Here is a 14,313-nt window from a genome sequence, read left to right as displayed (position 1 = left end):
ATGGTGGGGACGGTGATGCGATGTTCACTGCAGAGCTCTGTTTCCACCCGTGGTACCCAGCACCTCCACCAATATGTTACGGGGATGTTGGGAGTGTTGGGAGTTGGGAGTATAGACAGAATGTATTTACATTATATATACAAGCAGAGTGAATGTGGTCAAGATAGCTGACCAGCAACAACACGCAGCAGCCAGCATCTCTCGATCTTCTTTTTCCTTCTCTTATCCTTCCATAGCAATATTAACGGCCTATATCGAAAATTTGCTACCAACAGTCACTAGACCTTATCTTTTTCCTTTAAATGCAACAAACTTCATCAAATTTGGTGCAATGGTTGCCGAAAAAACAATTTCTCCTTTCCCATGTATTTGGATAGGAGCCCCCGAGCTAAATCTTCCCCTTTAGTGTGAGACATAAAACTCTAAATTTATTTCAAAAGCATAGAGTTCTTACTATTAAGGCTCATTCACACCGGCGACTTGAGGAGGTCGCGCGACCATTTGCAACTCGCGAACAAAAAGCGACCGAAGGCGACTGATGTTCACACCGGCAAGCCCAGCTGAGCGCGACCTGCAAGTCGCAATCCCGGACATTCTCATTCTTCAGCGAGAATTCTAGGGATCTACGCATTTAGCACGCACTTCGCTGGCACTGTGTAAATTGGTTTCGCGTTCCGGCAACAGCCATGGATTTTGATTCGAGCGATGGCTGGATTATGATTCGAGCGAACAGGAAGATGTCGTCCCTGTGCTGATGTGCTCCGCCGGGGTGTCATTTGTGGCAGCGCAGAAGCCTCCAAAGAAAACGCGACACTCGTGGGTGCGCCCGTGCCTCTGCTCGCGTGAAGTGACCGGCCACGCAAGCCGCCTCCTGCCCGAACTTTGTGCACATGACAATGAGTATTATCGAGAGCAACTTGTAATTTCTAGTTCGCATTGCGTGTTATTCGGTGCATAATATTAAAGCAAAGCTGTTCACCCGCTGTTCACCTTTGGGTGGAGTGCTCATCCAACGAACGGCAGCTGGAAAAAGGGTTTGTGTTGTGCTTTCTTTTCCTGCTGTTCAGCTTCCAGCGAATGCGACCGCGTACATTCGACAGGTTGCTGCAACTGCTGCATCCCAGAATCACAAGACAAGACACCAATTACCGGCCTGTAGCCTGCATATCGTGACGCGGACATTTCATTTGGCGTGGACGACAACACACATCACTTTCGGCGCGGGGCTGATTGGTTGAGCAGCTTTGCGACCATGGTCGCGCGACTGAAAAATCGAGCAGTGAGCGACTGGCCCAAAATGGTTGCTTTTCGAGAAAAGCGACCATTTGCGACCATTTGCGACTGGTCGCAAAGCGACCAGTCGCAAATGCCTATCACTGTAGCAAAGGCAATGCTCAATCCCTGTGTGAGCTGCACTGTCTTGTTCAGTGCTGCATCCATTTGTGTGTTAAATAGTTCCTTGCTCGCATTTTCTTTACACATAACACCTCGAGTACGCTCCCAGTCTCCACGATGGAGCTCCACCAACGGCCACTCTGTCCCACATTCGAACACGGCTCCCAGCAAAGGAACTTCCCCTACACTGGACCCCACAGCTACAACATGTGCTTATTTGTCTCATCCCTGTGGCCCTAGAGTCTTTTGCAGCTTGAATGGTGTGATGTTGACAAACGGCTCAGCCTGTATGAGAGCGCAAATGCTAACAACTGGTAGAGTTCGACTCTCATGCTCATCAACATCATTCATTATCTCAGCAAAATGCCTCAAATCTGGTATGAAACAGACTTTCAGGGCTAGATCTAGTAAGCATAAATATCCAAAACAATGACCGGATTAATAGCCCGCGCTGTAGCACAATTCGTCGAGTAACGCACATGCAGTGCGGAGGTTGTGGGTTCGGCTTCCACAGGTGGCAAGTTATCTCTTCATCCACTTTCATTGCCATTTTCTTGGTTATTTTCTACATTTCAATTTCAACCGCAGCGAATTTCCCCGATGCTTTCCTTGGTCATGGTTAATAAAAATCAAGTCCCTCAGTTTCCCTTCTTCTCTCATTCATTTGTATATATACAACTTATGATTTACTTAAATGACTGAAAGGCAGAGTAGAAGTGAGCAAGTTGGGGCTTTAACCTGTCAAGTGACAAAGCAAGCTCTATATGCATGAATGACATATGCTCATGATATCATCCTCCTCGCAGAAAGTTGGAACGATCAAGTGTTGACAAATATTCATGAAGAGGAGACAAAGGTTTCCGAGAGGGTGCAACTCCCTTTAGACACAAGTGGGCAAGGCAAGTGCTGTATGCAAGAGCCATAGGAATTTTAATGCCGCCCACTGTGTGAGCCGTCAGTCCACTGTCATCCACCCACGGAAAGAAGGCTTCAAAAAGTACCCTTACGCAGTTTGGCACTCCATGACAGTAACATCACAGCACCTATGACCTTCATTTTGTTTTGGAAAAGTGTTAGTTAATGCTCATAACACCCCAGCATGCAGCAGCAACCACTTCAACCTCTGGTAGTGCACTGAGAAACTTGTCCCGTCGACCCTACCTGCTTTCCTACTGCAAAACAAGAAAGAAGCAGTACTAGTGGATGACATCTACACCAGCACCCGTGCATCTCAAAAGTGCCTATGCACCTTTCAGATGCACAGTATGCTGCCTTTAGGCCTCAGCATTTGTCCTAAGCACTGCTGACCAGCCAGTCTCGTTGTCCCAGCTCCTAGGCTTCCCACCCAGACTACAATCACCCCGAACATTGCAGACACGCGCACGTAGCTTTAGTGGCCTCCTGCATTATGTATAGTCGCCGGCCAATAACTCGAACTTGACGAGGACTACCCGAAAGTCCAAATAACAGAGAAGAGTTGGAAATATTGGATTCACCTGGAAATAAGTGACTTTATTCTACAAGTGGCCTAAAAAGCTTGTCAGCTGCATACATACGCTTATCTGCGACCTGGTCAGTCTGAATTTCGACCACTGTCATGCTGTCGTAATAAACAAACTGCCAATGCATGCACTGAATCTATATCCCCTGTCAACGTAAACAGAATTCACCCATGTTCCAAATGCCGGCAAAATGTTCACTGGTCTGTTTGCAACAGTCATTGTCGGAATCAAGTACTGAATGGTCACGGATGTACAGTCGTCATCAATATGAAAAGAAACACATTTTTTTTTAACGATAACTCACGATGATGGGGTCAAATCAAGGAACTTAACTAGCAATAAGTTTTCCTGTTGAACTTTTAGTCTCATTGAACTCTCTTATGGGGCATGTGTGTTAAGCCCCAACAGGCGTTCGAAAAAATTTGTGTTCCTTTCCATATTGATGAGAGCTGTTCATTTACAACAGCTACCGAACATAGGGAAAAAATGTGCATTTTGGAACAAAGCACTACCTAGCATCGCTCTGGAGGTGTAGCAACCACCCGTGACTTCTAAAAAAATTCTTAACCCCTGTGGGAATCCTCGGGTCCCATAACCGCCGCACGGGCAGCGAACGTCGCGTCAAGCGCATGCGTGCCAGGAAGAGTTGGGAGAGGGGAAACTTTCCTTCCGCGGGCGGCGCGCAGGAATCGCAAGCGCTATCAGCGCCACCGGGTGGGTCACGTGAGATCCCGCTGATATCGCCCGGGGCTTTTGGTCCCCAGCAAGCGGCGATGGCGGAAGTCTCCGCCGCCGCTCCCGTATTCCCGCACGTGGTTAGTCAACCGCGTTCTTGCCGCGGCAATCGCCGCGGCCCCCCCCGTATTCCCCAGTTGGTAAGTCGGAAGCCCTTCTTTACCTAGTGTATTTTCTCTTCGAGGGAACCCTCAGCGATGTCAACTATAGCTAACTGGCCGGCTCGAAGTGTTAGTTGCAGTCGTAATAAATGCTTTCAGAGTGTACACGTGGTTGTCGTCTATTGTTTCCTCGAGCTTGTACCGGACCGCGGTTGATGCGCAGGCATGCGCCAACCGTGGGGCTCGGTGTGTCGAGACAGAGGGCCGTTGGCATTCCCCCTATCCCGACATTTTGGCGTTCCCAACGTGGGGCAAGCTCTTGGAAAACGGGACGAGGATCGGTTCGGATGCGCGGAAGCCTGAAGGCTTTGTCCGGACCAGCGTTAGGCCTCAGCCGAAGGCGTGATTGCTAGCTAGATCTGTGTGTGCTTTCTTGAGGGCGAGTTAACGCTGCGCCAGTGTCGCCGAACTCGTGTAGACGCTGAGATTTGCAGCAAGTTTTTTTTTTAAGAGTACGCCCGAAGCGAGTGAGTGCAGCAGCCGACGCGGTGGTCGATTTTCCCTGTACATATGTAAATAGCCTCCTTTCTGTATCTTTGGCTCTGGGAGCTGGGCGCCGGAAACGCTGGCTAGGACGTCAGCGGGGCGCAGTCCCAGGAGTCTGCTCGAAAGCTGCGTGTTGAGCAGCGAGCGGGGACCACTTAGCTAGGCCTGCATCTCCTCGTGGCGGCTCATTGGAACCCTTTATGGGTCTTTTGTGGCATTGGTATCCGTCGTGGACGCGATTAGGCCTAAGGCTCTGCGGAGCTGCCGGTCGCATGTTCGAAGACGACCAATGCCGTGACATTTAGCGGGTGCAACCGGATTCGCTAGTTTTACTGTACTCGCTCGAGCGGAGAAACCTCGTTCGAAATAGAAAGCTTATTTTGTTCAGATGAACTCAATATTTTGCGGGCGGAATAACCGAAATCTCGGGGGACCAGGGAGCGCTTTGTTCATACGAGCATCGCCCACTTTCGCGCTGTATCGGACCGGAAAAATTCGGTCGAAGCGAATAACTTCATTCAAACGAACTGGATTGTTTTTGTTTTTTTCTCTCGTTGCCGCATAAAGCTATGCGGTAGACGGGTGGTTCAGCATCGTGTCAGACGGCCGACGCTGCGGCGGCCTCTACTGCCTTAATTCTAAGTGTTTGTGGAGTGCATTTGAGCGACTTTGCAGAACGAGTGAAGCCGCCTCGACTTGCTATTGCTGCCATGGTCCACGTCCCTGCCTGCTGTCTCGGCCCCTCCCTGTTCGCGTCCTGATGCAGCAGCACATGGCAGCCACGAGGAGGGAGGCCTGCCATCATACTCCCACGAGGGTGCGTCGGTGCGAGGTTCATCGTGCCGGCGCGCGCGCCGCTTCGAGAAAGTCCTGATCCGCTGTTCCCAGGTGGACATTGCGGCGCGCATCTTGAGGGCAAGCCATCTTCAGCCCCCGTCATCGTCAACCATTGTAACGGCTGCCACATGTGGGCGGCCGTGCTGCCTATCGACTGTGCTGCCTATCAACGTGGATTCGGACATTTCCTGCCGGAGTTTACCATCGCATCTGCCCGGATACTTTGTCAATGCCGTCGTTCCAGCGATTTCTCCGCCGTAGGGCAATATTTAAGGGTGGAGGGATGTGGGAATCCTCGGGTCCCATAACCGCCGCACGGGCAGCGAACGTCGCGTCAAGCGCATGCGTGCCAGGAAGAGTTGGGAGAGGGGAAACTTTCCTTCCGCGGGCGGCGCGCGGGAATCGCAAGCGCTATCAGCGCCACTGGGTGGGTCACGTGAGATCCCGCTGATATCGCCCGGGGCTTTTGGTCCCCAGCAAGCGGCGATGGCGGAAGTCTCCGCCGCCGCTCCCGTATTCCCGCACGTGGTTAGTCAACCGTGTTCTTGCCGCGGCAATCGCCGCGGCCCCCCCGTATTCCCCAGTTGGTAAGTCGGAAGCCCTTCTTTAGCTAGTGTATTTTCTCTTCGAGGGAACCCTCAGCGATGTCAACTATAGCTAGCTGGCCGGCTCGAAGTGTTAGTTGCAGTCGTAATAAATGCTTTCCGAGTGTACACGTGGTTGTCGTCTATTGTTTCCTCGAGCTTGTACCGGACCGCGGTTGATGCGCAGGCATGCGCCAACCGTGGGGCTCGGTGTGTCGAGACAGAGGGCCGTTGGCATTCCCCCTATCCCGACACCCCTTAAGGGCTTATGACGACCTAAGCTCGTCATGAGCAGTCGCCACTTTTTTGCTTCTGACGACCTGTGGTCGTCATGGGTCTTCCACAATGTTCCAAGAGGCTTTTGACGAGCCCAGCTCGTCAAATAGTGCTTTTCTATTTACAACATAGATGGCAGCACAGGTTCCGTCATTGGCGCTTTTGTTGAAAGAGCGTTTGCGCACTAGTTCGCGGAATGCGTGCTTTGTGTTTCCCGCACGTCATAGAGGTTTTTGACGAGCCCAGCTCGACAAATGGTGCTTTTTTATTTGCAACATAGAGGGCAGAACGGGTTGCGTCATTGGCACTTTTGTTGAATGAGCGTTTGCGCAATAGTTGGCGGAATGCGCGCTTTGTGTTTCCCGCGCATCATAGAGGTTTTTGACGAGCCCAGCTTGACAAATAGTGCTTTTTTATTTGCAACATAGAGGGCAGAACGGGTTGCGTCATTGGCGCTTTTGTTGAATGAGCGTTTGCGCAATAGTTGGCGGAATGCGTGCCTTCTGTTTCCCGCGCGTTATAAACAAACATGGCCACATCTGCACGGCATACTCACGCGGGAAATCTTTCTCCATCAGATGATGAAAGCTCGAGTAATGAAGATATGGTTGTCATGTTTGATTCTTCAATTGAAGAAGATAGTGATAACGTTTTTACGGACAGCGACTCTGAAGCGGAAGAAAGCAGTGATGATACGATGGCCAGCACCCGCGAATGGCACCGGATAGACTCCGACAGCATCCCAGCCAGACCTCCATAATTTGAATTCAAGGGTTCTCCGGGAGTGATGATCACAGTGAGCTCTCCCCCTCAACCACTTGAGCTTTTTCAGGCTTACATTGATGATGAACTGATTGATGTTATCGTAGTCAAGACAAACCGGTACGCATCTCAGCTATTGAATTCGAGTAACCTGAGCCAACATTCTCGCTTCCGAAAATGGTGTGCACTTACGCGAGAAGAACTTCGTGTTTCTGTTAGCCTCTTGTTGCTGCAGGGAATTGTACAGAAACCAAATGAAAGGATGTACTGGTCGAGAAAACGGCTGATTGAGACTCCTGCTTTTGGCGAGATAATGCCCAGAAACCGGTTCCAACTCATCATGAGAATGTTGCACTTTGTTGACAATGCGACCATCGAAAATTCCAACTATCGAGGAATAGTGCATCTTCTGCGCGGTAATTCAATTCCAACCCTTACTTTTTGGAGTTGCAGAAAATTATTTCAGAATACACCTCAAATGCCCCATGTATGATAGGGTAATACATGATGGAGCGAGGAATGGCCAATAAAACATTATCTACCGATAGAAGTTTTCGCAAATATTGTTTTGTTTTGAACATATTACTGAAGCATTTCGCGTCATTAAAAAATTTGGCAATTTTGGAACATACTTTTTTTTGTCAAATGAGCGCTTAAGGGGTTAATGTGCTGCTGTCCCTTGGTTTCCAGCAGAACTGACTTTTTACTTTGCTCCATGGTGGCTTTCACAGCAATGGTTGAGGGGTATTCGCATTCCATCTACCTTACCGCCACATGCTCACGCCGGTGCATGAGCTTTATATATTTGGCATTGCCACATGTGTCATTCTGCATTACAGGTGTCTCGAAAATTTATTGTTATCTCATTTATTATCTATGAAAGTGTTACCGCAATATGGTCGCCTGTGTAGCTCTCACGTAGGCGTGCGATTGCTTTGTTTAAAGGTGGGTGCTCGCAAACTGCTCAAACTGCTTCGCATGCGTAGAATCGACAGAATCTCATCTAGCAATCAAACTGAGTGCTGAAAGATTTTCGCTCACTTTGTTTTTCTGACGAGTACATGCAGGCACTCACATGGCATGCCTCGCTCTTGCTATGGCTGCGCCTCCCTGGGGCAGTATTCTAAAATGATACAGTTCGTACTCTATACTTCTGAGCCTAGGTGCGGACGTGGCTCAGAGGCTGCCACACCGCAGTCTTTGCAGGGATCTTGCAACGTGATAAATGTAGAAAATTAAATGAATTACAATGGTCAAAAATTAATTATGCTAGTTTATCCATGTACACTACAAAAAATCATGCATAAAACTGCGCACATGAAAAAAAAACACTTTGTCCCTTTATTTTCTGGAAATAACTCACTCTGAAAAACTTGAGAGGGAGAATTTATTTCCATATCGCAAAAAACAAGTAAAAAAATAGGCTTTTCTCACTTGCAATAAGGAAATGTGACCTTGGGGAGACATACCTCACGAAAAAATGATCCTCAAAGGGTTTGGTGCATAAAGGAACAAACACTGGATGTGCGGAACTTCCCCGACGAACTGCACATCCCGCCTTCACAATATTGCGGATTGCCTTGGCTTGTCTGGTGGTTTGGGTGCAATTGGCAACTACAGGGTTTCACTAGTTCACGCTTCCAGGGAGTGCCGGCAACGCGTAGAAACAAAAATATCGCTCTTTATGCTCAACTCGGTGACTGAATCAGCACACAGTCGTGCAGGTAGAGTCCAAATTACCGAATGGTGCACTGTAAGGTGTCCACAATGTCAGTTGTCATTATAGATCAAGTTTAAGGGGGCCAGTGGTGATGCCCCAAAACTGTCCAAATTATTGGTTGGCAACTACAGATAACACCACATATGCTGTGTATATAAACTATCACTCGGCGACTTTTTCCCCTATCCGACACACTACGCTGCGGGGGTGAGGCCATGCACAGAGCTGGGAATGCAAGCTAGCCAGTGGCCGGGACGGGCCGCTTCTGCAATGAATGTGGTCACCTGCAACGGTAACCTCCACAAACCCACATTTCCTGGCAGCTCTTGAAAAGGCAAAATTCTCAAACTGATACTCACCACAAACAGCCGTTTTCCAACGATCGACGGGGCTGAACTCACAGCTGACCGGGCGTCCCGCGTACCATCGACCATTGAGCATGGTCAGTGCCTGCTGCGCTTCCTCCTCACTGCATGACAGCGCACACCATTCACACCCCTTGCGACGACACGTCTTTACATCCATGCACAAGAAGTAACTCGACGCTTTTAATGTGATTAGCATTCTCTGGGAACCTCACACGCTTTTTGGTAAGTCCGTCTGTATCTAACCTCTTTCATACCAACTTGGGCCATTGTGTATGTCCAGCTGGGCATGTACAAGAATAGACAACTTGGGCCACTGAATATGTGCGACTTAGCCTGTGACATTAGGTATGCAAACATTCTTGATTAATCCTCCAGAACAGGGGCAGGATAGCTGGAACAGCTTTTGGAGCAGAACATTTTCAATTTGGAGCAGGTCAACAGGGAAAAAAGGAAACTTATGAAGCACCAAATTTTAAATGTGGGGCAGCTTATTTTGAGCAGAACACTCCAAATATGTAGAAGATCAAATGTGTGATTGCAATCCTTACCCCAGTCCTCCCCTTTTGCACTGGCTCCTGGAGTAAAAAGATCAGTCTCCAGTTGTCTTCCGCTTTCTAGTGTTTACCAGTTGCAATGAAGTCCCCACAATACTAGCTCCCATAGTTCAAACCAGGGTACCAAACTAGAACTAAACCGAAAACTATTATTTTTGCTCGATCCAGAACCGGAACGTTAAGATTTTTCTCACTCTGCAGAGAAACTGAAAGGAAAAAATGGCAGTTTTCCATTCAGGTTGGCCACCTTTCCTGGAGCTTTTCATCCATGCATTGGCTGTATTTGCGGCTCAACTATGCTACCTCATTTGTAAATGCAGACTATCCGCTTGCGATTTTAAAAGTAACAGCACCCTTAGTACGGTTTTCAATGTATTGCATCAGGCAGCAGACTGGGTGTTGTGTTAAGGGGACAATATTTGCATCGCATCCGACACGCAGGCTCATCATACTGTGATGCATGCAAAATCCCCGAGACCATGGAGCACGTATACTTTTATTCTGATAGCAATTATATGGACACTCCAAGCGTATTTCTGCCGTCGGCGTCGCCGTTGCTGTGAGGTTCCGTATAGAGCCCCAACGGCGATGAAATCGTCGCCGCGCGCTGTATGCTGTATGTGTGAGTGAAAGCGCACGAGGAATGCACGCTTTCACGGGGTGCAAACACACGGCAGAGAGCAAACGCGACTTCTTCCGTCGCGCGAAAGGCCGTGGGGGGACGGGAGGGAGGGAGGGACGGAGGGGAGGCCATGTTTAGCTGCGGCACCAAATGCATATTTATATAAAGACACTGCTCGACGAGTGTCCCGTTCTGATCTCGTCTAAAACCTCCGAGCCGCCGCCAGAGGCACCGGCAACAATCACTAACGCCGCGCTGCATTCGGTACGAACGCGGGCAAAACGCCGACAGCATTGACAACAGTTTTGTGCGTTGCTGGTGCTGCTGCATGTCCAAGTTTACACAGCTGATAAAACTACTATCCTTACTTCATATAGCTCTCTAATAATTTGCCATCGCAATTGATGCTGTGCCTTTCGGGTGAAACTGCAACATTTTTGCTTGTCCCCAATATGACTGTGAACGACAGGCATTGATCTCTTCGTAACGATCTCTTCGGATGCGTTCAGATAAATAATGGTACTGGGTTGTCGACCAGACATATATACGCCGCGAGCCATCAAGGCTCTATTAGAATGTTTATTTAACAGAGGCCTAGATTCGACACTGTGAACAGGCCCTTCAAAACACTGCTGCATTCTCCTCATCATTACTCTGCAATGCCACCGTTTTCGTCCTCTTCCCTTGCCCCCCTGAGCAGCATAGCACGCTGGAGGACTCCGTGTTTCCTCAATGTGTTCTCCTCTCTCTCAATAAAGCCTCGCTTGAGATAGATTCCAGCATTGGTGTTGGATCGACATCATTCTCTGACAACTATGTGCTGCCTGAAGAACAAACAACAGGCTTTAAGTGCAGCTTAGCAGCAGCGTCGAGCTTTTGTATGAAATAAATTTGTACTGCTTTCACGTAATTTTCTTTCGTCATGCAAATTAACTTGAACCAGCTTGAACCATTCTTTTTTCACTCCGGAGTTGAACCAGAACTGAATCGTTATCAGTGAATCAAAACAAAAGCCGGAAAGAAGAATGTTTCGTTTCGACAGACTGGTACAAACTACCCGATAACTCGAACAGCCTTTTTGTGAATTTACAAGCGTGCTGTTCCACCGCAGATGTGGCTGACATGGAGCGCTGGGCGTGCTTGCCATTCAATACTGAATCCAGTTTTTGGCATCACCAACGCTTACAATACCATGGCCAACATTAACAGTATATTATCAACCCAGCCAGGTTTCCAGTGTGAGTGCTTTCGCACATTACCAGTCTTTACCGGCACAAACTTATTCATGCACTTTGCTCCTTTCAATTTTTATGGCTTAATTAATGACAAAGACATCACGGCCACCACGTGACCGAAACATTTGCGGCGAGAAGTCTCCTAGCATGCTTTAAATGCATTTTATGTAATCACCACGCAGACTGCAGTGTATTCAGTATATGCAGCGCATGCGGATTCAGCATATTAGTATTTCACAAAAGTGGTAACATTCTCACAACTGTGCCTGGGCACTTCAAATTTCTTTATAGCGAATGCCCTTAGGCTCAAGTACGACTTGTGTGCTGCTAGGGTATTCCTGAAGTCTGAAGATATGCAATTCATAAGTCCCCGACCAAACAAGAACATGGATTTGCAGATGCGCTAATATGGTAGCACCTGGAATGCAGCAGAATGCGGGCTGGAATGGCACGATACCTACAAAAGCAGAGACTCCCAATATTCTGGGAATGAAGTTAACAAACCCGATACTATTTAACATAGTTGCCACCTATGCCCTCTAAAAGTTGCCTGAATCCGAACCCTTCGTGGTCACGTTCAGTGTTTCAGAACAGCTAGGGTGCAATACAAGGTATCTTTATGGTTTTGGTGCACCCCAGCGGGTAAATTGCCATTGGGTAGCACAACAAGCGACACGAAGTGACAAGTCGGCATCAGAAAATTGAAGTCCGGTAAAGAGAAGTGAATAAATGTCACGCCATCAACAGCAGCCGAGCGTCAAGTGAACAGAATGGGACCAGAGCATCATACTGAGTGATGAGTGGTGAGCTACGCAGAAGTGAAGATTTTGGCAACATGGTGCACTGCTACATTGCTTCAATGCTAATCACACTGAACTTGACATTCATAATAAGAGTGGTTCTACAGGAACTTTTTCTTCACACATCCTCCATAGTGGGGCCACATTCTCGGTCAATTGCCTTCAAGAATACCACTTTCAGAGTGCACTGGCCAACTAAGTCAGCACACTGGGTACTCCAATGACGCATCACACTACATCATGCAAAAAGCAATGTATATTCGAAAGTGATTCTTAAAGGGGCAATAACTTCGTTCTGAAAGGGAACACAAGACTAGTTTCATTTATCTGCCAGAAATTGGCTCATTACAAGCACAGAGTGTGACATCATGAATCTCAAAGTATTTTTGCATGCTGGTGCCATTTTCATGTGGTGCAAGTTCTTGGAACTCTCCAGGTTGAATTTTTAGAATACAATGTGATCTTTGCTTATCAATAAACCATTGTCAAGTCCCAACCAGATGCTCTTCACGGGGAGCTATGGAAAGAACCTACTAGGTGGCATTGACTTTTCTTTTGCATCTCTTTTGCCTTAGTGAGTCTCGGCACACAGGAAGACTTGCACATTCTTGTTGTCCTAGAATTTTAATCTACGAATGAGTATTAAGAGTGATGGTTTAGTAGGCGCAAAGAATATGGCCACAAATAATAACAGTCACAAGCAAACCACCACTAAGTGAACTTTACTTTGAGCAGAAAAAATATTTATACATGAAGTGGGCGCATGCACATCTTACATAGAAGAGGTGGGGCTCGAGCGAGCCAAGACGCACACTGTTTTTAGACGATGACGGAAAGCAGAAACAAAATGGCGCTGGTGGGTGGTGCCAGAATACGATGCTTACAATGCAGCCAGAACAAAACAGGATGCTCACTTCGCACCGCTTGCAGCAAGGAACGGTGGCACCTTTGGGTTAATGCCTGTTAATAGCGTGCAGTACGCTTCCAACAGCACTACGTCACATGCACGTGGAACAGATAGGTGAAGATGCTTATCGCAATAGGGTTGGCGGCGATAGCTGTGAATGAGGCATGCAACGACCTGGGAGGAGATTTGCTGGAATTGGAATAGAAAACTGAGTGTATTTTCACGTGAGACGGGCAGGCGAGCGCTGCGAGGAAGCTGCTGTGGCAGACTGCTACTGTTCTTGATTGTGCATGCCTCGCGCCCTTTCTCGTTCACATGGGATCTAGCAGCTGGAAAACGCATCCTAGGATTGTAGTTTGGCGTTGTAATGGTGCCAAAAGATCATGTTCTCCGGGAACGTATGGATCGGTAAAAAGAAAGTGTAAGTGTATTGGGTCATTTTTTGGGTTCCCGATCGCAAACATTGACACTCAGAAATCGTATGTAACGAGATCCTACCAATGAGGCTCTACTGTATTTGATTAGGTCATCGAATTGAATAGTCAGCACTCGAAAATCCAAAATATTTTTCTCATACATTTTGAATACATTATATCATCAACTATGCACCATCAATCATGAAATTGAAGTAAAGATATGTCCCATCCATAGTGGACATAATGTACTAGAGAATACTGCATCACTTAGACAGCCATACTTTTGTGGCTAAACATGATCACTGACAATAAAATGTTGTTTAAACACGGCATATGAAGCTGTATACATATATGAAGTTGATGACTATTGACTACTCAAACTTGCCCCCACTTGAACAAAACTTTGGCCCCAGGCCAGCAACAGATTTCACCTCAAGTTGGCCTCATGCACGACCATGCACCTGCCTGCACAGCTTTACAGGTCTGTCAGGGAGGTGATACACGATCAAGGAACAATCTGGCACTTGCCAAACTCTGGCAAAAAGTTGGTGATCAATGCAGCAGGAATTTTCCAACCAGTGGGAGCCTTCTCCAAATGCTGCTGCAAGTTGTTACTACTGAAAGTACAGCATCCCGCATTTTTAACTATAGCGCGTGAACGTCCGTCACGTGTCATTTTAGCGCCTTAAAGCGGCGATTATCAGCAAGACCGGCAGAAGTACTATCAGGCACACTAAGCCCTCTCCTGTGCTGTCTAATGTGATGTTCCCTTCAGAAGGACGCACGACCACATTATAGTGTTCTCGCGCAATATAGTTAAAAATGTGGGAGGCTGTACATGTCATCAGCTACACCAGCAGGAAGAAAGCTGAAGCTGGTAACACAATGCAAAAGACAAGGCAGTGACGCACAAACACCGATGGAGACAGACGAGTAAAAAATTGGGCACATAA

General features: G+C 47.8%; 1 protein-coding gene across 2 annotated transcripts in view; it reads right to left on the bottom strand.

The window, feature by feature from the left end:
* Nucleotides 1-14,313, bottom strand: part of LOC119441326 (U2 small nuclear ribonucleoprotein auxiliary factor 35 kDa subunit-related protein 2-like) — a 112,171-nt gene that overhangs the window by 27,619 nt on the left and 70,239 nt on the right. For both annotated transcript variants that reach the window (XM_049661164.1, XM_037705946.2), the window contains one exon: nucleotides 8,818-8,927. In XM_049661164.1, coding sequence (XP_049517121.1) covers nucleotides 8,818-8,927 — 110 coding nt within the window. The remainder of the gene's footprint in view (nucleotides 1-8,817; nucleotides 8,928-14,313) is intronic.

This window comes from Dermacentor silvarum, chromosome 2, assembly GCF_013339745.2.
Source record: "Dermacentor silvarum isolate Dsil-2018 chromosome 2, BIME_Dsil_1.4, whole genome shotgun sequence".
Classification (NCBI taxonomy): domain Eukaryota; kingdom Metazoa; phylum Arthropoda; class Arachnida; order Ixodida; family Ixodidae; genus Dermacentor; species Dermacentor silvarum.
This window is presented reverse-complemented; position numbering and strand designations above follow the sequence as displayed.